We start from the raw sequence: 25,427 nt of genomic DNA, 5'->3' as shown, positions 1-25,427 counted from the left end.
GCAGTATTTATCAAAAGTAAAAGCTAATTCTAATTTAAATATTTCCAAATAAATTAACTCATTTTAGCCCTTATTTAGAGAAATGTTAGCCCCAAAGTTATATCATTTTTAAATATCATCACTTAATAATCCTGAGATTTATGTTTCCTATAAATTCATATAGGAATCCTAGTGAAGTTTCTACTTCAGCTATCTCTCAGAAGCAGACTATCTAACCAAAAACAAATGAAAACCAAAAACAAATCCCTTTACTCCAGGACAACAAAGAAATTAATAATGGTGACCTCTTTTCTGTGCTTCACCCTTTTATAGCACAGCAGATTTAGATAACAGATAAAAGAGCACTGCCCTTTCAAATGTAGGTCAGGATTCTGGTCGCACCACAGAGATGAATTGTTCCGACTTAAATAAAGCAGAGGACTACCGACCCAAATCACTTCTCTGTGTGACCTTTTAAGGTTGCCCAACAATCTGATGGTCCTGAGAACTTCCAAATATGCAAATATTTATTGGCAAGGTTTACCAGAAAGATACAAAGTGAACACTGATTTCAGCACTGAAACCTGAAATAAGCCCTAATAAATGGGAAGTTCCGGGGGTGGGGGGTGGGGCAGGAATCAGACACAGTTATATCTCACCATTCATAGTCATAGACAAAAAAATTGAAGTTCTAAGTTCATTGTGTTTTCAGAAAATTTTAGGACAAGCAAATTCATGAGTCTCAGTGTACTCAAATGTATTTCAGAATCTTTGAGATCTGAGCTTGTTATTATATAACTAAGGTTGTTATTTGGGCTTCATTTAGACTGATGAGATATCAGTCACACAGATTTAGAGTTGAGGAAACCTACTTAAATTTAAAAAAAAATCATTCCAAACCATTTTAATATGTTTTAGCTCACTGCATTCTTCTAAAAATTCTTATTTCTCAGTGTTATATATCATTTGATGTAGCCAACCATTATATTAAAAATCAAAAAGAAACAAACCAAAAAATCTCACCTCACCATTAACAGGAATTTTGGGGGAGGAGGTAAAACCCACTTTCAGGATTGGAGAAGATTTAGCTAAAGGAGTAATACAGTAAATAGTTTTGTTTGGGATTGAATTCTGTCTCTCCAAAATTCATATGCAGAAGTTCTAACCCCCCAGTGTGACTATATTTGGGCCTTTAAGGAGTAATTAACTTTAAATTAAGTCATAAGGGTGCTCTCTAGGGGCTTCCCAGATGGCAGTAATGGCAAACAGTCTGAGACACAAGAGACATGGGTTCAATTCCTGGGTCAGGAAGATGCCCTGAAGTAGGAAATGGTAACTCATTCCAGTATTCTTGCCTGGAGAATTCCATGGACAGAGAAGCATGGCAGACTACAGTCCACGGAGTCACAAAGCGTTGGAAACGATTGAGCAACTGAGCACAGGACAAACAGTATCTAGTCTGACAGGACTCGTGTCCTTAAAAGAAAAGGAAGATTTACATTCCCACCAACAGTGCAGGAGGGCTCCCTTTTCCCTACACCCTCTCCAGCATTAACTATTTGGGGATTTTTTGATGATGGCCATTCTGATTTTTCTAGTCATCATGTATGGATGTAAGAGCTGGACCACAAAGAAAGCTGAGTGATGAAGGATTGATGCTTTTGAACTGCTGTGTTGGAGAAGACTCTTGAGAGTCCCCTGGACTGCAAGAAGATCCAACCAGTCCATCCTAAAGGACATCAGTCCTGAATATTCATTGGAAGGACTGATGCTGAAGCTGAAGCTCCAATACTTTGGCCACTTGATGCAAAGAACTGACTCACTGGAAAAGATCCTGATGCTGGGAAAGACTGAAGACAGGAGGAGAAAGGGATGACAGAGGATGAGATGATTGGATGGCATCACCAACTTGATAGACATGTGGCGTGCTGCAGTCCATGGGGTCACAAAGAGCTGGACATGACTGAGCCACTGAACTGATTCTGACTGGTGTGAGGTGATATCTCATTGTAATTTTGATTTGCATTTCTCTAATAATGACTGATGTTGAGCCTCTTTTCATGTATTTATTAGACATCTGTATGTCTTCTTTAGAGAAACGTCTGTTTAGATCTTTTGCACACTTTTTGATTGGGTTGTTGTTCTGTTATTGAGTTGCATAAGCTGCCTGCATATTTTCTATGTAAGACAGGATGAAGATCCCTTAAAAACTAGGAAAAAAAACTACCATGTGACCCAGCAATCACAATACTGGGCATATACCCCAAGAAAGCCATAACTGAGAAAGACAGGCACGACAATGTTTGACGCAGCACTATTAACAATATCAGCAGCAGCAGGACAAAGAAGCAACCTAGATGTCCATCAACAGATGAGTGGATAAAAAAAGTTGCATGTACACTAGAGAATTAGGCATAAAATGGAACACATCTGAGTCAGTGCTAACGAAGTGGATGGACACAGAGCCTATTATACAAAGTGAAGTAAGTCAGAAAGAGGAAAAAATGCCGTATTTTATTCCATATATATGGGATTTAGAAAGATGGTACTGATGAACCTATTTGCAGGGTGGCAACGGAGATGCAGACACAGAGAACAGACTTATAGACACAGTGGGGGACAGTGTAGGAAGGAGAGGGTGAGATGAATGGGAAGCGTAGCATGGAAACATATACACGAACATATGTAAAATAGATGGCCAGTGGAAATTTGCTGTATGACTCAGGGAACTCACACTGGGCTCCATGACAACGAAGCGGGGCGGAATGAGATGGGAGACAGGAGGCTCAAGAGGGAGGGGACATACGTATACCCGTAGCTGATCCATGTGGATGTATGGCAGAAACCAACACTATATTGTTAATCAGCCTTCAATTAAAATTTTTTGATTTTAATTATAAAAAGAAAAGAAAAGAAACATTAGCAATCTAGGAAAGACTACGCGAGGGCACAATGAGAAGGTAGCCATCCATGAGCTAAGGGAGCGAGGCCTCACCAGAAACCAGCTCTAACAACACCTTGATCTTGGACTTCCAGCCTCCAGAACCATAAGAAAAAAGTCAATTTCTGTTGTTCAAACCGCTTCATCTATGGTGTTGTGTTATGGCAGCCCTGACAGACTAATATATCATCCTTCTTTAACTTAAGTTTTAATTTCTTCTTTAGAGTCTCCAAATTTTCTAGAGCGTGTGACCTTGTATCTCACCACAACATCAAGCAAAATATAGCAAATAAGAGAAATGAATCGTTTTCCTTTTTTCCTTCTATGTTCCAATATTTCCAAATGTGAACACTGAATGCCGAATGCCAAGGGAGAAAACACTTTAAATAACTGCTTAGGGTGTCATTAACTCGGAAGTGAGAGCTATATTAGGAGGATACTAAACTATTTTGGGTGGGAATTAATCAGGATAGCTTCACGGATGGCTCAGTTGGTAAAGAGTCTGCCCACAATGCAGAAGACCCAGGTTCAATCCGTGGCTTGGGAAGGAGAAGGAAATAGCAACCCACTCCAGTATTCTTGCCTGGAAAATCCCATGGACAGAAGAGCCTGGCAGGCTACAGTCGTTGGGGGTCACAAAGAGTCCAACACAACCTAGCAACTAAACCACAATCAGGATAAGTAAGGGATGCAACCCAACCCAGAAATGACAGATGGGGGTAACTGAGAAACGTGTGCAAGACTTGAAAGTATCATTTACAATATGCTTCATTTTGCCTTCTGCCTTCCTGTGGGATCAAATAGAAAATCTCTCAAAAGTTCTTCATATTTTTGTTCCCACTGGTTCTTTAAAACTCTGTACTGGAACTAGAAGCACTGCTTCCTTGAGCTCCTAAACTGAGGAGGACCCAGTATGGCTATACCTGGAAAACTAAGGGTCAAGACTGACTCAGGATTAAGTAGAGAAGCAGGTCAGTTTGAAAAGGTTCCGGACTTCTTTGGCGGTCCACTGGTTAGGACTCTGTGCTTCTAATACAGCGGACATGGGTTCGATCCCTGGTCTGGGAAGTTCTGCATGCTGTGTGGTACAGCCAAAAATAAAGAAGAAAGAATAGGTTCACCAAAGCCCAGAAGTGATCAACCAGAAAAAGGGCCCTTCATCTACCTCCTCACCTCCCCGCTACCACCCCGTCTCCTGCTAACGCTGCTCCCAAATCAGCCTCTGGCCTGGGAGCTCAAGTTCTCATGTGAGGGGCGGAGGGAGGGTATTAAGAAGGTCCCATATGGAGAAAGATTTTGCCTCAGGCAAACACCCTCCCTTCTTACCACTCACCCTCATGCTTGTCCGCTCCTATACTCACACATGATTTAAGAGTCTCGGAAGAAAGCTCCGGAGTGTGGCAATCAAAAAAGAGAAGAGAAAGAAAGGCGTCAGAGCTTATCCAAGGAATTTTTCTAAAAGTACCAGCTAGACATTTAGATTTTTCTTTTCTTCTATATCATTTTAACCCTAAACATTTTTAAGCTAAAACATCCTCAGACATTAAAATACCATTTCAGGAAATCATTTGTCTGAGATTAAAAATGAAGTGAAGCGTTCGTCGCTCAGTCATGTCGGACTCTTGGCAACCCCGTGGACTGTAGCTGGCCAGCCTCCTCTGTCCATGGAATTTTCCAGGCAAGAATACTGGAGTAGGCAGCCATTCCCTCTTCCAGGACATCTTCCCAACCCAGGGACAGAACCCCAGGTTTCCTGGCAGATTTCAGGCAATCCTTTACCATCTGAGCCACCAGGGAACAATACGTGATACTAAACATAGTATTTTGAGGGCAGGGTTATAGAAAATTATGCAAACAGCTTATTTTTGTTTATTACAGTGAATATCAATATATCATTTAAAAAGTTTCCACAGCTTCTGTAGTTCTTAATTAGTTCCTGTATCTTTGCCTTTCCCAAATCTAAAATAAGTTCTTGATGCTACACTGTTTTCTATATTATCATCTGTAAACTTTGAGGCATTATTAAAATTCAGTAGTTAACAGAACTATTTAATCTGGAGATATGTATTAGCCGAAGACACCATTAGATTTATTCTCATATATAGGGATCAGGGAAACAAAGGAAAGAAATCCAATTATTTAAAACAGTAATCCCTTAACACTGGGATTTTGTTTTAATTATAAAGAGTGTGTCTTATTAAAAACAAAACAAAGCCTGTCCTTTATGGGAAAAGCCCCATGTTTCTCTAGTGAACATGCATGCACGCAAGATTTCCTATAGAAGGCTTCAACAAATTAATTTTGCTATTCTTCAATTTCCCATGACATAATTGACTTCTTAAAAAGAGCATCAAGTAAACAATTATGAGCCCACCTGTTCATGATATCACACCACCAGGCACCATACAAAGTTAATGAAAATAGATTTCGTTTCCTGCTCCACTCCACCAATTCAATACACACAAAATTTTCTGTACTAACAACAAAAAGGATAGGCAGTGATAAGTACTAAAATGCCAATTGCTGAACAGTCTTTGTCTTTTAAACAGGACTCCAGACATACCCAGTACCTGAAAACTCTTTTCATGAATATCTTCCCCCATCCCTGTGGCTCCTCCAGTGCCTTGCGTAGGGTAGAGGGGTAGAAGGGTAGGAAGCCATGACTGAAAAGTAAATGGGCTGCCCCGCAAGAGGCAAGAAAAGTCACTGGGGACTTCCCTTAGTTGGTCCTACTCCCATCAAACACAGAAGAAAACTAAACCACCATTCCAGGAAATTACACTCCTCGTTGGGTCCAGCCCACAATTCCACTTAAATGGTTCAGTGTTGAGCCCAGAAGGCTGAGGGAAATCTTTCTTTCTCAAGGGACATGGAGGCTCCTAGCTCTCCTATTTCAGACCTAAGAGAAAGCTGTTTAGGCACTCAATACAACCTCATTCAGGTTTTATCACTGAAACTAAAGCTTGCAGTCATCCTGTCACCCCTCACAGAATTGAGTTTTGTTGTGGAAGGCACACAGACAGCTTTGAGGCCAAAGCTGAATCCCAGCAGGTCGAGCACCAAAGGTACCTGGCAAGGGCCTCAGCTCAGTTTCAGCCAAGAGCTGACATGCAGGGGACAGAAGGTTATCCAATGATGTAAGTCACCCAAGGGATAAGGAAAGAACTGAAGAGCAGCAAGGGCTGCTGAATGAGCACAGAGATATAAATGATGACATGTTTAGAGTCTAAAGGAGTCCAACAGCTGATGCACAGAAAGCAGACAAGGAGAAAATAAAATAAGCTTGTGCTACTATCTTGACCTAAGTGAGATTAAGGACTAAACCTCATGTATATTTATTTTATTAGGTTTAGAGTTGGGATCAAGTATGTAGGTAATACAAAATTTTATAAATCACATCCTCTGATACAATGGAGTTGGGAAAATCTGTATATTTTCCACAAACATGAACAAATACTGCTATTCAAAGACAATTTGTTTTTCTTTTTGTTGTGTTCCAAGTTTATCATAAGTACATGATCATATTGCTTTCTTTGAATAAGCTGCTATGTCTTGAGAAAGACATTTGAGAAAACAGAGACGAAAGCAAGAAAGAAAATGCCAGACAATGAGAATCTGTGACCACTGTTTCTTAGTCAAGGTCATACCATGGCAAGTAAAGAAGGGGTCCCACCTGTATCAGAATCAATGGCTTATGATCTCTGAAGTTTTTCTGGTCTCCTAGAGGAAAGATTTCACAACTATATTGAACCTTCATTTCCTTTGCCTTTGTCTGCCCTTACACATTCATTGAAGATTAGCAATTAGCAAAGGATATGAATTGGCCAATGATACACCACAACTGCTACACACTTCTGTAAAATTAGAAGACATATTTCAGAACCATTAGAAAGCAATTTGGGACCTCACATTTTGGATGCTAAAAGACCCACTAAAAGGGCACGTCTTTAAAGTATCAATGACACAGTCATGAAAAGAGACTTTTAAAATAATGTACACAGGCAGTTCAATTTATTTCTGAATTATGTCATAAAGCTGAGTCCAAATGTTTTTTAATTAACATCACCAGAAAGTGAGCCTACTCTAATGAAATACTGGAGATTTCACATTAGAAAGTGACTGACAGGTCAACTTCTGAAAAAGAAACAGTAGATACCACCACAAAACTAGCAGATGTTTCTTGGGGTCATTTGTACAAAAACATAAGCATATGTTAAAGAAATCTGACACTATCATGGAATCAATTGGTGTCTAAAATAATAGCAGCTCCTTATGGCAATATGGTAATATCCGTATCAAATGCACAACACATTATGTTGCAACAGTATGTGCAGACAAAAGAGCATCAGTGGCAGCAATAATGACCAGTGCTTTCATTAAGGTGAAAAAATAAAATTAGAAGTTTACATCCAGGGCATAATATCGTTTAACAGTAAATTGAACATGATACACATTGTCTTGAATTTTCAGAGTTTCCACTTAACTGATTTTGTTGAGATTCACATAAAGACAGAATATTAACCAAATAAGAAGACAAAAGTCTTTATACAAGTCTCTAACATGAGTTTTCTTTAGTTTACCCTAAAATAATGAAGATAGTTATTTTAGAAGCTAATAGTAATACTTGCTTAGTATCCCATGGACAGAGGAGCCTGGCAGGAATCCAAGGGATCACAAAGAATCAGACAGGACTGAAGTGATTTAGCCCACATGCACAGGTTCCCCCAGAAGATGTTTCCATGACATGAAATTCATTAAAAGAGTAGGTTTGCTCCCAGCGAAAAACAAACAACTTGGAAAATGACAGATTTGTCTTCCTTTCAGAAGCTAGGGTATCAAGACATTTTTTTTCCCAAATATGAAAAATGCTAATTCAAAGAAATTGAAATAGTGATTTTTAAGAAGAATATATTTCTACTTTTAAAATAAGAACATATTATAAATCAAATTTCATGACAAAAATGTATCCACATTATTTAAAGTATTTGGTGTGTGTGTGTGCATGTTATCACTCAATTATGTCCAACTCTTTTCAACCCCATGGACTGCAGCCCACCAGGCACCTCTGTCAGTAGAATTTTCCAGGCAAGAATACTGGCGTAGATTGCCATTCCCTTCTCCAGGGGATCTTTCCAATCCAGGGATCAAACCCAGGTCTCCTGCATTGCAGGCAGATTCTTTACCTTTTGAGCCACTTGGGAAAACCTAAAGTATTTAAATATTATCTAAAATAAGTGGGCTATGAATGGGATTTCAAAAAGGCATTATAGTCACCAAGATTTTAACTGTAACAAGTTTTCATCTGTATAATGAAAACTGGAACAAAATATATACTACCTTGCCTTTACACTTTCAATACATAAAAACATGCCTAAAATATAAGGAAACCAGTACACACTAACAGTTGTTCAGTTTTATTGATCTTATTCTTCCTGCACAGATGGGCACTGGAAACTACTTTGAATTATGTGCCTGTAACATTTACCAAGCTTAGAAGTTTAATTTGGAACAAATATTATTTGTATTAAACAAAAGATTTCATGATATAAATGGATTTTTTTTTAGTTTAAAATGATAGAAAAACAGTTTTTATACATATAAAAATTGACAAAATTATTTCACTGATTTAATATTTCAATAATACCAAACATTACAGTTGTACAAAGATCATAACTTTTCTTACCAATATTTAATGAAAATGTTTTCTGAAAATAGCTTTCAACTATTTTCTTCCAAGTAGCCCCAACCTAATAAGAAATGGCACAAAAGAAGAGAGCCCGAAGCTCATAGAAAACACAGATCATAAACTTACCAGAGTTCAATCTATAATCCTTCAGGAGCAATTTCTCCAGTGTATGTCTTTGTTCAAGCTTTCTGTTTCCCTTCTGTTTGGACATTCTGCTAGTCCCTAGTATATCTGATGCTTGGTAGAGGACATCTCGAGTGGGATAAGTCTCAGACCAGCAAAACAGAAAGCAATTTTAGCTGTGTCCTAGATGCATTCCACTGTCCAAGCTAAAAATCTCAGCATCACCACTGTGCCTTCCTTTCCCCTCAAACCCCACATCCTCTATATTCTATCTCTGCCGATATCCCTTTGCACCTGACCTTACCTCGCCATCCTCCCTGGATCTGCTGGTGGACTAGCCGCTGAAATGGGCTCCTCAATCTAACCTACCCCCATTTATAATCCATCCTACTCCCATGGCTGTCTTCCTAAAACAAATTTCACCTACTTTAAAAAACAAAAAGTTGAAATCCTCTGACACTTTGTCTTTGCCTCCCCTTACTCAACCTTGAGGGTAAGACACCAATTTCCTGGCATGATACTCAAGGTGCTATGCAAACTACTGACTTACACAAAGCACTGTCCTCTCCCCCCATGAACATACACTCTCCCTACAGGCTATGGCTTTATTTTCCGTGGAGGTCAACGCATTCGTGCCAAATTTTTCCAAAATGTTATTTTCCTATAAAGGTTTGCTTATTCTTTTGTACTGCCAACTCCTAGCCATGTTTCAAGGCCCTCACACCTCTCTGTAGCTTTCCCCTACGTCCTCCTCTGCCCACTCAAACAAAATGATTCTCCCCTTTAGCTACACTTCCGTGGTTCTTTATGGTGCCCTTTAAGTAATACTTCAAGTGCACATAAAACAGATCACCTAGTTATTTTGCTGATAAGCCTCCTTGCAGATTGTGAATACTTTAAAGCAGAAATTGTGACAAATTGATTGTAGCATTCCTGATACCTATCAGACACCTAGCACATGATAGTTGCTCCCTAATATTAGGAGAAATAAGCTAAAAACTTGAATGATTTTATGAGAAAAATAAAAATTAAAAGTATGATGGGATACCATTTCTTATCTCAGATTGTTTTTTTAAAACGTCTGACAATATATCTTTTGAAGAAACTACACAGAAACAGGTGTCCTCCTACGATGATGATAGAAAAGCAAAGTAACACAATCTTTCTCAGGGGACTTGGAAATATTTGGCAAAATTATGTAGGCAGGAAGCAAATGGGAAACCTCTGTACATTTCACTAATTTTGCTGTGAAATGAAAACTGCTCTAGAAAGTCAGTTTATTAAAAAAAAAAAAAAGATTTATCAGGTGGCGCTAGTGGTAAAGAACCCACTTGCCAACGCAAGAGACATAAGAAACCCATGGGTTCAATCCCTGGGTGAGGATGATCCCCTGGAGGAGGGCTTGGCAACCCATTCCAGTATTCCTGCCTGGAGGATCCCATGGACAGAGGAACCTGGAGTCCATAGCATCACAAAGAGTCAGACATGACTGAAGTGACTTAACATACATTTAAAAAGTATATAAGGTATTTATTCTTTGAGTCAACAGTCCCACTTGTAGGAATCTATTTCAAAAATACATTTTAAACAAAGACATGATAAGTTTTTAATTACACCACTATTCACAATAGCAAAAATGACTGGAAACCACCCAAGTCCCTCACAGAGAGAAGGTTTATAAACTAAAGCACTCAACAGATTACTGTGCAGATACAAAAGGAAATGAGGATTCTCACTACATACCTCTATCAAGTGATATATTGGGAATACTGGTAATTCAAAAAGAAATCAAAGTGGAAAAAAAGCATATATGCTACACTCCTATGCACTTAAGAAGGTGGGTAGGGTGAGTAAAAGAATATATGTACATGTTTGCTTATCTAGGAATAAACCAAAAAATTTAAAAGGCTTACCAATAATAGGAAGGAAGGAAAAGGGTAGAAGGGACACAGACAAAAACTGTACTTCCCAGAATATAGCTTGCTTAGTGGATTTGATTTTGGAACCATGTAAGTATTTTACATAATTACAACTTCAGATTAAAAAGAGCAATGCCCACAAATAAAAGCAAAAATGAAACAAATAATTCTGCATATTGAGTTGGAAGTATAACATCACAGATAGGACTGATTCCAACTGTCTTTAGAACATGGTCATTTGCGGATTTCCCTCATGGTCCAGTAGTTAAAAATCTGCCTGCCGATGGGGACACAGGTTCAATCCCTGGTTTAGGAAAATTCCACATATCATGAGGCAACTACTGAAGCCCACGTGACCTAACGCCCATGCTCCACAATAAGAGAACCCACTTCAATGAGAAGCCTGCACATCGCAATTAGAGAGTAGCCCCCATTCGCTGCAACAACAGAAAATCTGCATGCAGCAACAAGCCCCAGCACAGCCAAAAATAAGTAAGATTATAAAATATAGAGCCATTTAAAAAATCATAATAATCTGACTACACATAGCACATTCTCTGGGCTTCCCTGGTAGTTCAGCTGGTAAAAATCTGCCTACAATGCAGGACACCCTGGTTCAATTCCTGGATCAGGAAGCTCCCCTGAAGAAGGGATAGGCTACCCACTCCAGTATTCTTGGGCTTCCCTGGTGGCTCAGATGGTAAAGAATCTACTTGCAATATGGGAGGCCTGGGTTCAATCCCCAGGTTAGGTAGAACCCCTGGAGGAGGACATGGCAACCCATTCCAGTATTCTTGCCTAGAGAATCCCCATGGACAGAGGAGCCTGGTGTGCTACAGTCCAAGGGGTCACAAAAAGTTGGACACAACTGAGTGACTAAGTACAGCACGTACTCTAAGTGGTATGTCCCTAAAAGCAACAAAAAGAAAATTATTACAGAATGATCTTAAATGGCTGGCTCTCATTAATTACATTGTTGACGGTAGCACTGGTGTTATTATTCTGTGATGTACAATTATTGCAAAGCAGTAATGATATTATTGCAGTTAGAATACAGAATTTTAAGGGTAGGAACAAAGAGAGAAATAAAAACCTTTAGTCTTGAACTTTTACTGGAGATACCAGCATAATTCCATAGTGCATCTGTTCTTTAGAGGAAAAAAAAAAATCATGCTTCGTAGCTCTGCTTTCAAGAAAACCTAGGAAATCGGACTATATAAGGAAAGTACTAGCAATGAGCACACCTGGGGCTCAAATTGTGATCTCTAAATACCATAACTCAGTTTAAGAAATCAGGCATCCTTGATGACAGGCATGAAATGTTCAAGATGGGCCTAGAATATATTGCCATTTCAGAAAGCAAGGGAGTGAACAGAGACATCTAAGAAAATGTCAAAAGGCCTCAGAAATCAGTGTAAGATGGTTCCCACTGGTCCAAACATACAGAATCGGGGCAATTTGAGCATTAGTAAGAAGAGTCACTGTTATGAATTGAAATATATTTAAATAACTGATTCATAATGATAATATTAAACCTAATTGGTTACAGTGGCTGCTGTGATTTTTCCCTTTAAGAAAAAACTTGCTTTTCTGCTGCAGTGAATGCACTTAGGCAACAACCTCCAGCTATTGGTACCTTTAGGACCCACCTTAACTTCACTCTTCTCAGGCAGCCCCCAGCCTATGACTGAACACACATATTTGGCCACTTCTACCTAAGGCAGGTATGGAACAACTGATTGGTTTAAGACTGAGAAGGGGTACAACAGGACGGTCTGCTGGCATCCTGTTTGTTTAACCTATACGCTGAGCACATCATGAGAAATGCCAGGCTGAATAAGTTAGAAGGTGGAGGCAAGACAGAAGGGGGAAACATCAACAAGCTCCGATATGCAGATGTTACCACCTAATGGCACCGCTTGATGTTTTCTATAATAAAAATATTGGGTTTAAAAACTTTCATTTGGTCATTTACTCAGGAATTATAAGTGAGAGCAACGGAATATGCTCTCTACGGTGGAACTGTCATGAAGGCCTGAAAAAATCAGACACTCCTGTCGTAGTAAGGCTTGTTGTTTTGGTTTGAACCATGATCCTACCCACCTACTCTGACATCATAGACTCTTGAAAGTGTTAGGGAGAACTCTTTCCTACTGAACTGAGGAAGCAGCATAACCTCCTGGGTACAGCGTGGACTCTGGAGTCAGGCTGCCTGGCCTGGAATCCCAGCAACTCCCTCACCAGCATGGCCTTGGGCAAGAAAGGTCATCTCTGAGTCCCAGAAATAAAAATCCTATCTGAACTACGCAGTCTTGTTGGGAAGATTAAACAAGACAATGCACTTCACACAGGAGTAAACGTTCACTATTTTCAGCAGTAAAGAGTCCTCCTGCAATGCAGGAGGCGTGGGTTTGAGCCCTTGGTCGGGAAGATCCCCTGGAGGAGGAAATGGCTACCCATTCCAGTATTCTTGCCTGGAGAAACCCATGGACAGAGAAGCCTGGCAGGCTACAGTCCATAGGTCACAAAGAGCCAGACACGACTGAGCATGCACGCATTTTCAATCAAACACTGGACATGGATCCTGAGCAACAGCGGTAGTTTCCAGAACATTGTTCCTGATGAAAATCTTGGAATGTATATAGGAACTCCCTAAAGTCAGCTGGTACATTATTTAAGACTTACCTGTAGGCTTAGCGTAAGTCCGTAGCACTGTGTCAACTGGTTTTAATATATCCATACCTGTCCACTTGTTCGCCTGCCTCCCTGTCTCTGGATTCTGTTACCCATTACCCTGAGGGTCTTCAACTTCTGGTTTACAGGCTAAAAGTCAGCAGCAGGTTTAATTTCCCTCAAACTTCACTTCCCTCCCTCCTTTCCCTCTTATCTCAATTCATACTGACTTTGGAAAGCACAAGAGCATATAAACAGCCATGGCTACCAAGAGTGCCTTCCCTTTGCTCACCACATACATGACCAGAACTCACCTGCCCAGCACACACTACCCCCACCACGGGCACAGTACTTTTCAAAGTTCAGCAGGAATACAGTCACACGGAAGGAACTGGCAAGGACTATGTTGAGGACTTTGATGATGCTTATAGAGTTGTCAATATTTGAAATGTAATCAAATAACCTAGTCAAGTAATGAACCAGGCAGGATTAGGGAGAAGATTCAAAATGAGTATTCTAGTATTTCGAACAGTGAATTATGTCTTCTACATTCCTGGCCCTTTGAACAAAGATGGTTCGCCTTCCCAAATTACAGAGAGCACAGAAGTGCCCAGCCTAGGCAATAGTGTCTTCCCGTGTACCCAAGCTATCTGTAGATCCCGACTATTTACTGCCACGACCCTTTGATTCTTTAGCTCCTTCATGTTCATATTCCTGCAATTCCCTTCAGGTCCTCCCACTCTGGCAGATCCCGTATGAATCAGCCTCTCTGCTTTACTGACCTTGATCCAGTCCAGCCCCACGTTCAGTTTGTACATCCCTTACCTTCAATGCAAGTACCAGTTCTAGGAGCATATTTCTGTGTCAGTTGTGACCCTAAATACCCCCTCATGGAGGAGGGGTGAGAGGAAGGGGACACGAAAGAAGAGAAGTTTCTCTTAAGTACTTGTCTTCATATAGTGCCACGTGGCTGTGGTGTATTTAGGAACACCAGGATGCAGACTTTCATGGGGTCAGTGTACACAGGCGAGGATGGCTGTTTCAAACCCACAATCCTTTAGTAAGAAACCAATTGATTTAAGTAAATCATGACATGAGCAATAAGACAATGGTTTTTTACAGACAAAACTTTATCAGCCAATTAATTCATAATAACAAAGAAAAGCACGTTTTGGGGATCACAAAATCTGTTCAAAGGTTCTGCCACTTGGGACTCTCTGGACTCAGAGATCTATCTTTAAATCAGCAGCTCAGATTGGATGGTAATTCAGTTCTATGTTGAGATTAACTATTTGAAAACTATACCTTACTAGAGAAATAAAGATGAAAACCCATGCCTGAGAATCAAAGTAATAAATGTTTTCAACTCTTTGTATGTCTGTGTGTTAGAGTTATGTTTTAAAATCTAATCATCACTAGCTGCATGTGGCTATTAAACTTATTAAAATTAAATAAAATTTAAAATTCAGTTTCTCAGTCACAGTAGCCATATTTTGAGTGCTCAGCAGTCACAAGGGGCTGGTGGTGACTGTATTGGACAGTGTAGATACAGAGCCTTCTTCTATCGGCACAGAAATTTTAACAGAACAGCCATACTTAGAGATTCATTCTATATTTTGTTTTTCTGTGTGGACTAATGTACATTAAGAAAAAGCTAAGTATTTTTACAACATGTGCTTTATACCGTATTTACACAATAGGTTAACAGGACTGTCAAAGCATTTAAAAACTTCATAAACGTTATATGCAGTTCCTTGCTAAGCTTGATTTTTCACACTCATCTTTTAAAAATTCCTTCAATTTTGACAGCTTAGGAACACACTAATAATTTTTTTAAGAAGATTTTTTTCTTTTTCATATGTAGACTGATGAATCAAAGCACTGTGGTTTACTGAGTAATTAGTCCTTTAATAATTTACGTGAGTAATGGGTCATTTTGGGGTTTAACCCCTACTTCCATTATTCCTGACCAACGGTTCACCAACAGATGTCTCACTTTGGATGTACACAACAGAGCCCAGGATCTGTTTCACGTACATCTGTTCCCAAACGGCTTAGGCAGATTAATACTTAGAATGGACCCAGCTCTGCTAAGCCCCAGTAATCACTAACTCTTGTTGTTTTAAAATTGATTAGGTTTTTCTCATTTTCACATTTTTCCACATTACCTGTCATCTTGAAAAGTTTCTAACAAATAAATGTTTATATAAACTTAAAGCATGAGAAAATCATTAGCTCCCTCAAAAAAAGAAACACTTCCAAGATCTTATTTTGAAGCCCACCCTTTTCAGATTTTCTGGTTATTTCTCTAATTCAGCTGAGCTCAAGGGCATGGTAGGAAGAACCCTCTGAAAAAACACAACATGAAATGATGTAATGTGAGGTAATAAGTCTAACAAGAGAATTGTAAACCATTATGAAACCTTCATTGTATTTTTAAAAATATTTAAAACATAATATGATGATAATCAAGCATATTGTAAGATCCTTGCCCAGGAATTTAGTAAGAGGGTACAGGAAATGAAGTTGAAGAAAGACTAAGCTAGTCCTTTTGTCCATCATGAAAAATCTGCTTAAGACTAGCCTTGACCCATGATTTTCTACCAGAAAATGGTTTCTTTCTTTCCAAAGACAGAATCTGTGTTGAGGTACCAGTTCACCTCTCATTATCTGGCCTTGAAGCCAGGGAAGGGGAGCAAGAAACTTGGCCCATATTTTCCACATAGTTATTTCAATTAGAAATTCATTAGGGCTATGAAGCTTTGTTGTAAAATACAACTCCACACATGCCAGGAAGTTGATCATTGAAATCTTACTCAGATTTATTACCATGTCCAAACATCGAAAGCCTATAAAAACAGATATTTTCTATAAAATGCAACTTCAGAGTTAACGATTCTTAGAGATCATATAACGCAAATGCTTCATTTTGCAGATGAATAAACTGTCATTTAAAAGGGTTAAATGACTTGCCTTGAGTCAGTTACACCCTTAAGTGCAGACAGGACCTTAGGTCCCTTGGTGCCCACTCCTGAAACCTTTCCTTCAGCAGATGGGAAACTGCAGACAGCTGGAGTAGAGAGCCTGTAGAATATCCTGTAGGGTTTTTCATACTTCAAGGTGCTGTTCATTAGCAAATGATAAAGGTGCAGAGAAAGACTTGTGGCCATTTGGCATTCTGGTCATCAGTTCAGTTCAGTTGCTCAGTCGTGTCGGACTCTTTGCGACCCTATGAATCGCAGCACACCAGGCTTCCCTGTCCATCACCAACTCCTGGAGCTCACTCAGACTCACGTCCATCGAGTCAGTGATGCCACCCAGCCATCTCATCCTCGGTCGTCCCCTTCTCCTCCTGCCCCCAATCCCTCCCAGCATCAAAGTCTTTTCCAATGTGTCAATAGAGATCCCTAAATTGATCATTCTGAAGTGTACTTCTTACGAGCTTCATATATATGTACTTCATATATATATATATATAAAAGAGCTTCATATAGTCTAATCCTGCCAATCGCTAACTCTCCCTGGGAGTAGATTTTCCTTCATGTGAAAACCTCAAAACCAAATCTTACAGTTCAGTAAGCAGATCCTGCATTGAGGATGCACAAAAATGCTTGTACTTTCTGCTTCCATCTAACATTTCAAATGGAAGGTTACCACTTGTTAAGCACATATTGCCAGAAGTTTGTCCCTGATTGAGATGTAGAATTTTGCCCACCGGCCATCAGCAATCATTTTGAAAATGCTGAACTCTGAAAATATCTGATCCAGTCACAAGATAAGCTAAGGACTAAATGACAAAACACACATATTGGTCCATGGCATTTGCCCACATTCCCTCTCTGAGCTGTCAATTTTTGACACCTTACGCCTGGTCCCAGGCACCCAGGCAGCCTGCTCTGCCTATAGGGTCTTGTGACCCAGACATGCCTGACCTTTCTCATTTGACCTGAAAATCCTCACCTGACCCCTCTTCCATTTCTTCAGGATTTCACACTACCCTAGGGCACAGACAGCTAACTTGGTATTTAATATGAATAAACGCATGATTCCACAAATAGAATGACCATTATCAGAGATTCCGATAGAAAGATCATTTAGGCACCACTGCAAGCAATGATGAAGTTTTCTGCGCAGATGATGCCCTTTTGTGTATACAGTTTGTATTAGAGATGTGACAGCCTGGTCAATCCATGCCCTAGTCATAGATTGCTTTCTTTTCCATCCTACAGCTGAGCATCTGACCATGATGCTCACAGTGGAGAAGTGGGCCCACATTAGCTGAAGAATGTTTTTGTAAAAAGAGTTCTAATGCTTTAAAAAAAAGGGCTGGGGGATATTGCTACAGGTGATGAAAAGTTATTAAGTAGCAATGTAGTAATCAGGTTACAAAGCAATGGGCAAAGCTAAAGTTCATGAGACTAGTTAACAAATTCATTCATGGAACAAATGTTCATATGTCAGGCACTCTTCAAAATGCAGAGTGTAAATAAAACACTCCTTCCTCTTCTCCAGGTAGATCTCATCTCTGGGGCCTACACCATCAGCTCCCCGGGGTTCTCAGGGATTCCAATTTGGTCTGAATTATACAACCAGTTTTCCTGGTTCTGAACTTTGCAAATGGCAACGAACGGCATATCTCAGCCTCCATAATCTCCAATTCCTACAATGCGTGTGTGAGTCAATCAATCATGTTCAATTCTTTGCAACCCCATGGACTGTAGCCCACCAGGCTCCTCTATCCATGGAATTCTCCATGCAAGAATACTAGAGTGGGCAGCCATTCCCTTCTCCAGGGGATCTTCCTGACCCAGGGATTGAACCCTGGTCTCCTGTCTTGCAGGTGGATTCTTTAGTGTCTGAGCCACCAGGGAAGCCATAATCAATTTCATATTTTCCCACAATAAATCTCAAATAATATAAATACGCACACACATTGTATTGTCTGTGTGTGCATATAAACACATACACAGATATATATTTTTTCATGGTTCTCATTCTCTGAAGAATTCTACTACATGTCATAAATAAGGGAAAACCCAGAGAATGCAGAACTCTAAGAGTGAACCCTAATGTAAACTATGGACTCTGGATGATAATGATGTCAATGTAGGGTCATCAGATTTAGCAAAGATACAACCTTGGTGGGAAAAGGTATGACCGTGGTGGGAAATACTTATAATCGGGGAGGCTATGCATTGTGGGGAGCAGAGGTTATACATACCTTCTGCTTAATTTTGCCCTGAACCTAAAACTGCTCTAAAAATAAAGTCTATTAAAAAAAAAAAAAAACCACTAAGGCACTATGAGTTTTAAAAACTGAACGGTCTTGCAACATCTCCTATGATGATAATGCCCAGCAGCGATCCAACCCCACCCCCACCCTTTCCTGGAACAGCCAGGCACTGGCCAGCAAGGAACATGATCTCCCCCAAAGTCCTCCCACACCACCTCCTTCCAGGTATGGCTGTAGTTTTCCTCCATTACCTGAATCAATTTCACTTGTCTTCCACCACACCCAACTAGGCTAATTCCACGACAGAGAATATTTCTCACATTTAAACATATCTCTTAATCTTATTTTACTTTTCCCACTCTTATTTTACTAAGTAAAATAATGGTTTAATAATTAGTTTCTCCTAAAATATAAGTGCTAAGGTGCTCAGGTTTGGATCTCCAATATTCAGGGGCCCCAAGTGATATTTACATACTAGGTGTTAGTTACAAAGAAAAGGTGGTACATCTAAATGAAGGCAAAGAAAACCAACATGTTTTAGGTCAAAATTAAAGATCAACACTTGCAACCTTTAGAGTTATAACTGTCTGGATGTCTTTTAAACAGCGAGGAATACTAATTCAGCCTACTTTTCCTCCACCAGCACTCAGTATATAAAAGAGCATTTTACTGCTTCATACCATCATTTGACTTTTCACGTACCACTATTGCAACACAGATGTGAATACCTTATTTTGCAATGTCTCACTTTATTCCTATAGTATTTCAGCTTCATTGTAGGTTAAAAAGACCCATGTAGGCTAATTTAAGCTCTAATGGGAAACTTCTATGTCCCCCAAATTCAAACAGACTTAAAGAGAATTCTATGCCCATATCCCTAGTTTTTAACTCAAAGATGTAGAAAATACCCCACCTTGCTTTTCAACACACCTGAAAACATTTTAAATTAAAGTCAAAGGCAGTTTCAGTAAGTAAGATGATGGCACCTGGTCCCATTACTTCATTGCAAATAGATGGGGAAACAGTGGCAGACTTTCTTTTTGGGGGCTCCAAAATCACTGCAGATGGTGACTACAGCCATGAAATTAAAAGACACTTGCTCCTTGGAAGAAAAGTCATGACTAACCTAGACAGCATATTAAAAAGCAGAGACATTACTTTGCCAAAAAAGGTCCAACTAGTCAAAGCTATGGTTTTTCCGTAGTCATGTATGGATGATAGAGTTGGACTATAAAGAAAGCTGAGCACCAAAGAATTGATGCTTTTGAACTGTGGTGTTGGAGAAAACTCTTGAGAGTCCCGTTGACTGCAAGGAGATCCAACTAGTCCATCCTAAAGGAGATCAGTCCTGAATATTCATTGGAAGGACTGATGCTGAAGTTGAAACTCCCAATACTTTGGCCACCTGATGCGAAGAAATGACCCACTGGAAAGGACCCTAATGCTGGGAAAGATTGAAGACAGGCGGAGAAGGGGACCACTGGGGATGAGATGGTTGGATGGCCTCACCGACTCAATGGACATGAGTTTGAGTGAACTCCGGGAGTTGGCAATGGACAGGGGTGTGCTGCAGTCCATGGGGTCACAAAGAGTGGGACATGACTGAGCGACTGAACTGAGGCGAGCACCTCAAGTGCAGCAGAAACTGCCTATCAGAATGAACTCTGAGTTCCTGACTAGTCCGTTTGGCTAGGTTTTTGTACAAGAAACTGTAAAATAGTGATGTTTCTCTGGTCTTTAAGGTAAAAAGCACATTGCGTCTTGTTTTTCAACAAGGGAAACAACAAGGGGAAGGCATATCTTTTTAAATTTCCGAAGTTATCATTTAGAAGAAATGTTTACTACATCCCAAGGTTTCCCCTACATCATCTCCAAACTGTCTTTAAATACTTATATTGTACACAATTATAACACCCTCTAAGTAGTTTTCGGTCAAAAGGCAAATACTCCTAAACAACACGATGATTCTAAAGTCCATATTAAACAACAAAAGCTTCTAGAACTTGGACTTGATTAGAGACAATGGCAAGCAATGCGAGGGATGGAAAAGTCCAGAGGGACCAAAAGCTCAGGTGACATTTTCAGGGGTCAGCAAAACGAAAGTTGGATTCGGGACCCACGTGTAAGTATACTCTGAAACGCTTTTACTCGCAGCGTCGCCGTAAGCAGTTGAGCAAAACTCGGACGTGGAGGGGAGGAGTGGGTGACCTTCCCGCATTTGGAAGACAGCACTCCAGTGTTCTTGCCTGGAGAATCCCAGGGACGGGGGAGCCTGGTGGGCTGCCTTCTATGGGGTCGCAGCAGCAGCAGCAGCCCTTTGGGGGGCTCAGGGGAGGGGAGCGGAGTGTGACGTGGGTCCCGGGACGGCAACCCAGGCGGCAGGAGCGGGCAGGCAGAGGCCCCGGGGGGCGGCTCGGCCTCCCCGGGTCTGGAGGGAGGAGGTGGCGGCTTGGGGACGCGGTCGCCCGCTGGGACAGAGGAGGAGCTTGCGGGAGGAGGAGGGACGGCGCCGGGAGGGGGGGTGTGAGGCCGGGAGGAGGCGGAGAAGGCGCGGGGACCTTCTGACCAGGACCACGCACCTGTGAGACGCTCGGGCCGGATGGGCTGCCACCTCAGGGCCCGCTCGCTCAGCACCACGTCGCAGCTGTCCCTCCCGATCTCGAAGATGCCCCGGAGCAGAATCAGCTCGGCCGCCGCCTCCGGCTGCCGCCCGGACGCCCACCGCGCCGACTGCACGGCACCCGCCGCCGGGGGCGCCTCCTCCTCCCGGCCGCCCTCCAGGGCGCTCACCCGGCCCCCGCGCCTCCCCCGGGGCATGGCGGAGCGCGGGCTGGGCCCGAGCAGGGGTCCCGCGGAGGCCTCCGAGGGACGAGGTGGAGGCCGCGGCCGCCGGGGTTCTGGCGGCGTCCCGCGCTGCCACAGCAACCGCGCGCGGGGCAGAAACCCGGGAGGGAGGCGGGGCGGGCAGGCGGGGCCGCCCTGACCTAGTCCGGCAGCTGGGCCCGCCAGCCTCCCGCCGCCGCGACTCTCTCCGGAAGGACCCCAGTCCTGGAAGAGGAATAAGTGGCTCCCTCCGCCTGGTCCCTATAGTTCCTTGAGATTTTGCGCATGTTACCCGCCGAAGTGTAGGCCTGCGCTTCTCAAACGCGGACTTGCGTACTCCCGGCCCCCGCCCCGGGCATCTTGTTAAAATGCAGATTCTTACTGAATTGGTCTGGGACTAGGTCACCCACGCCGTTTTTAGGAAGCTCCCAGGTGATACTGCTGACCCTCGGGACACACTTTGAATTGCAAGGACATAGCCCTCTGTTTTCCCACCTGGTTTCCCTCGGGCTCCCCTGGAATACAGAGGTCGTGCTTTATAACCGCGCTTGCATGCCCTCAGGAGTTAGCTGATCTATATGCAGCTGGCAGCAGAAAACTCAATCCCCAAAACCCTGAGAGAAAGCCAAAGATAAGTCCCTGGTTCAAATAGACAAAATTTCGTTCTAACAAATTTAATGTTAAAGGAAGAAAATGTAGTCGCTCAGTCGTGTCCGACTCTTTGCGACCCAATGGACTGTAGCCTACCAGGCTCCTCAGTCCATGGGATTTTCCAGGCAAAAATACTGGAGTGGGTTGCCATTTCCTTATCCAAGGGATCTTCCCGACCCAGGGATAGAACCCAGGTCTCCCACATTGCAGGTTAAAGGAAGATGCCTCTGTAAAGGTAAGTATTAAGGGTCCCACTTTCCCCCCAGATATCTCTGCAGCCTTGTCTCTGCCTGGACCTAATCCTCCCGGAAGAGAGATGACAAGCATCAGGGCTTGTTCTCCTAAAGGCTACTGCTGTAATACAGCGTTACCTGGAAATGAGGGGGGCACTATTTCACGATAACTGAGATTCATGAAATTTGCTGTTAATTTGAAAAGCGCAGAGGCTGCTGGCTCGTGGTTCTCAATCATGACTGCACATGAGAGTTACCTGGGGAGTTTTTTCAAGTCCAGATACCCAGGCTACACTCAAAGACAATGAAATTGTAATCTCTGGGAATGGGACAAGACTTCAGGAGTTTTTAAAGCTCTCCAGATGACTGCTGTGTTCAGTCAGAGCTTAGTGTTAGTACTTTAAGCAGTGTATTAATAGGAGATTGACAACTTGTGATGGTGAGACAGGGGGAAAGCGAGTTCTCCGCCGGAGGGGCAGAGTGGAAGTAAATCAGCAGGCCAGTATAGATATATAGAGGAACACACAGATAAATAGATACCATCAGAATAATTGTATTGAGGAAAAGCTGGCGAGAGGAAGTTAAATTCATTGAGTGGCGAATCTAGCTCCACGGTGCTGGTGCCTAGGACCAGTGACTTCTGAAAGGCTGTTGCTTCTCATTCTCCCCTTGGGCCTCAGCAGGCAGCAAAGTCAGACAGAAGCTAATGGTAGCAGGAGGAGCTTCTCAAAGTTCCCTGCTCAAACTTGGATTTCAAAAACCAGAGGATGGAGCCCATAGACCTAGCCAAAACCCTTTCAGACACAAAGCTCCTATGTGCCAGTTAAGCTAAGACTCTTACTGTTTAATGCTCTGCAAATAAATACCCAAGCATCCAGGCAAAGCGGGGAAGAGCCTCAGTTTGATCTAATGGCAGCGAGCTGTTTCTCAGAGTAGAAGTGCAGCTGCTGCTTAACCCCATGCAGCCTTCAGGTGGCTTAGCTCAGCACTCATTAGTGGGGAAGGCTAGTGCCTTCAATAGGGTGAGTTGCAATTCTGGAGTCAGCATCTTGTATTCACAGCTGTCAGGAAATCAACACAATTAGAACTCCTTGGCATTTTAAAAGCTCACTGAAGGCAGTGGCTACTTCTTAGGACCTTTGCAAGAGGCAAGTTGCCATTTTTCAAGCTTCTGTTGGGCCAGACAGCCAAAAACACTGGCTTTGCCTTTCTTGAGGACGAAGGTACTGGTTATGGCCCATTCTCTTCCTCTGATGGACTATTCTCTCCCAGGGTTCTGTCCACAGGATCCATCTACACCAGCCTCAATACCAGGGCTTTACACACTGTTCAGTGCTCCTCGAGTGATGTGGTCACCCCCAACATGTCCCCTGAACTTCAGATGCCATGTCCAACTGCCTATATTTGCTAATTGGCTGTTGAACAAGCATCTGAAGTATAATGTCTAAAACCAAACATAAGTCTCTATCACAAACCTGTTCCTCCCAAAATGTTCCAAATCTCAAGCAAATACTGTCATCAAAATCCTTGACTTCATCCATGTTTCCTCTGTGGTGAGAAAAATAAAGAAAACTTTAAGGTATATTTCATTTCTTTGAGTCAACATATATTTTGGATGAAGTGAGCTTCAGTTGTGTCCATCTCTCATTCATTTCTGAGCTAAATGAGCACATTGTCAGACTGTCAAGGGGACTGCTTCCCTCTCATGCTGAATGGAGATTTTGTCAGAATGTTCCTGCTACTCGGGCCCCTGCTGCCTGAAAGGTAGAGGGCCGTATGTCCCTGCAAGAAGTATACAGGAAAACCTGTATAATCCCACTAAGTCAGAATATCACATTTTCTTCATGTGCCAGTTTTTTTTTAACTCACATTGAAATTCTGCTTAAAATGAATTGCTCAGCTGTGTTTTAGAACCCATCTCAAACAATTATAGGATGACAATGACTGTGTAATCTCTAGCTTCTTGGTAAACAATAAATAACACAAAAAAGAATAGGCCTGTTTTCCCTTTCCCTCAAGTTTTGAAAGCCCCTCAACAAAGCTGAGCACTGAAGAATTGATGCTTTTGAACTGTGGTGTTGGAGAAGACTCTTGAGAGTCCCTTGGACTGCAAGGAGATGCAACCAGTCCATCCTAAAGGAGATCAGTCCTGAATATTCATTGGAAGGACTGATGCTGAAGCTGAAACTCCAATACTTTGGCCACCTGATGCAAAGAACTGACCCATTGGAAAAGACCCTGATGCTGGGAAAGACTGAAGGCAGGGGGAGAAGGGGATGACAGAGGATGAGATGGTTGGATGACATCACTGACTGAATGGACATGGTGATGGACAGGGAAGTCTGGTGTGCTGCAGTCCATAGGGTCACAAAGAGTCAGACACAACTGAGTGACTGAACTAACAGGTAGGTTCGAACATTCATAAACTTGGAGCAATTTGAAATGTGCTAAGTCATTTCAGTCGTATCCAACTCTTTGTGATGCCATGGAGTGTGGCCCGCCTGGCTCCTCTGTCTATGGGGTTCTCCAAGAAAAAATACTGGAGCGAGTTGCCATTTCCTTCTCCAGGGGATCTTCCCCACCCAGGGATTGAACCTACTTCTCTTAAGTCCTGCACTGGCAGGTGGGTTCTTTACTACTAGGCCACTTGGACTTCCACCAAATAGAAAACTTGTAACATTCTCACAAGAACTGCTAGCAATTCTGTAGCAGAATCGATCTTAAATTAGATATAACCAGATACACAAATAAAACAGACAATTTAAGTCAGAAATCTATCCTCACTCTCTAGAGCTCACACTGTTGTTACAACTGTGAAAAAGGCATGATACAGAGGTAGCGACGTCCCTTCTCACTATTGAAAACAGCCCACTGCTTTCAGACCGCTTACCCATAGGTATCAAAGAGTTTGGTAATGAGTTCACTGCCTTTGATTTTTACACCATCTTCTATCACCATTTTTAACACGTTTCCATGACAGCCTCATCCCAACAGCCTATGGTGTCCTCTGTTGCCCAGGACATTCTTAAACATTCTCATTCTAAGAACAAACTTTGAACCTTGTAGAACATCTTGAATACTTGAACTCAAAAAGCACTCTTTTGGGACACAGACTCTTGTTCTTTTCAAATTTGGATATGCTTAAGACTCTTTGTTGTTTAGTTGC

At 41.8% G+C, this 25,427-nt stretch overlaps 1 protein-coding gene across 1 annotated transcript in view; it reads right to left on the bottom strand.

The window, feature by feature from the left end:
• The window catches only part of CERKL (ceramide kinase like), a 127,055-nt gene extending 105,684 nt beyond the window's left edge, over positions 1-21,371 (bottom strand). The window contains exon 1 of the mRNA XM_052635884.1: positions 21,134-21,371. Within this exon, the coding sequence (XP_052491844.1) occupies positions 21,134-21,371 (238 nt within the window). The remainder of the gene's footprint in view (positions 1-21,133) is intronic.
• Between the last annotated feature and the right edge of the window lie 4,056 nt (positions 21,372-25,427).

Source organism: Budorcas taxicolor, chromosome 2 (assembly GCF_023091745.1).
Source record: "Budorcas taxicolor isolate Tak-1 chromosome 2, Takin1.1, whole genome shotgun sequence".
In the NCBI taxonomy this organism is placed as follows: Eukaryota; Metazoa; Chordata; class Mammalia; order Artiodactyla; family Bovidae; genus Budorcas; species Budorcas taxicolor.
The sequence above is the reverse complement of the archived record's forward strand: the minus strand, read 5'-3'. Positions and strand labels throughout refer to the sequence as shown.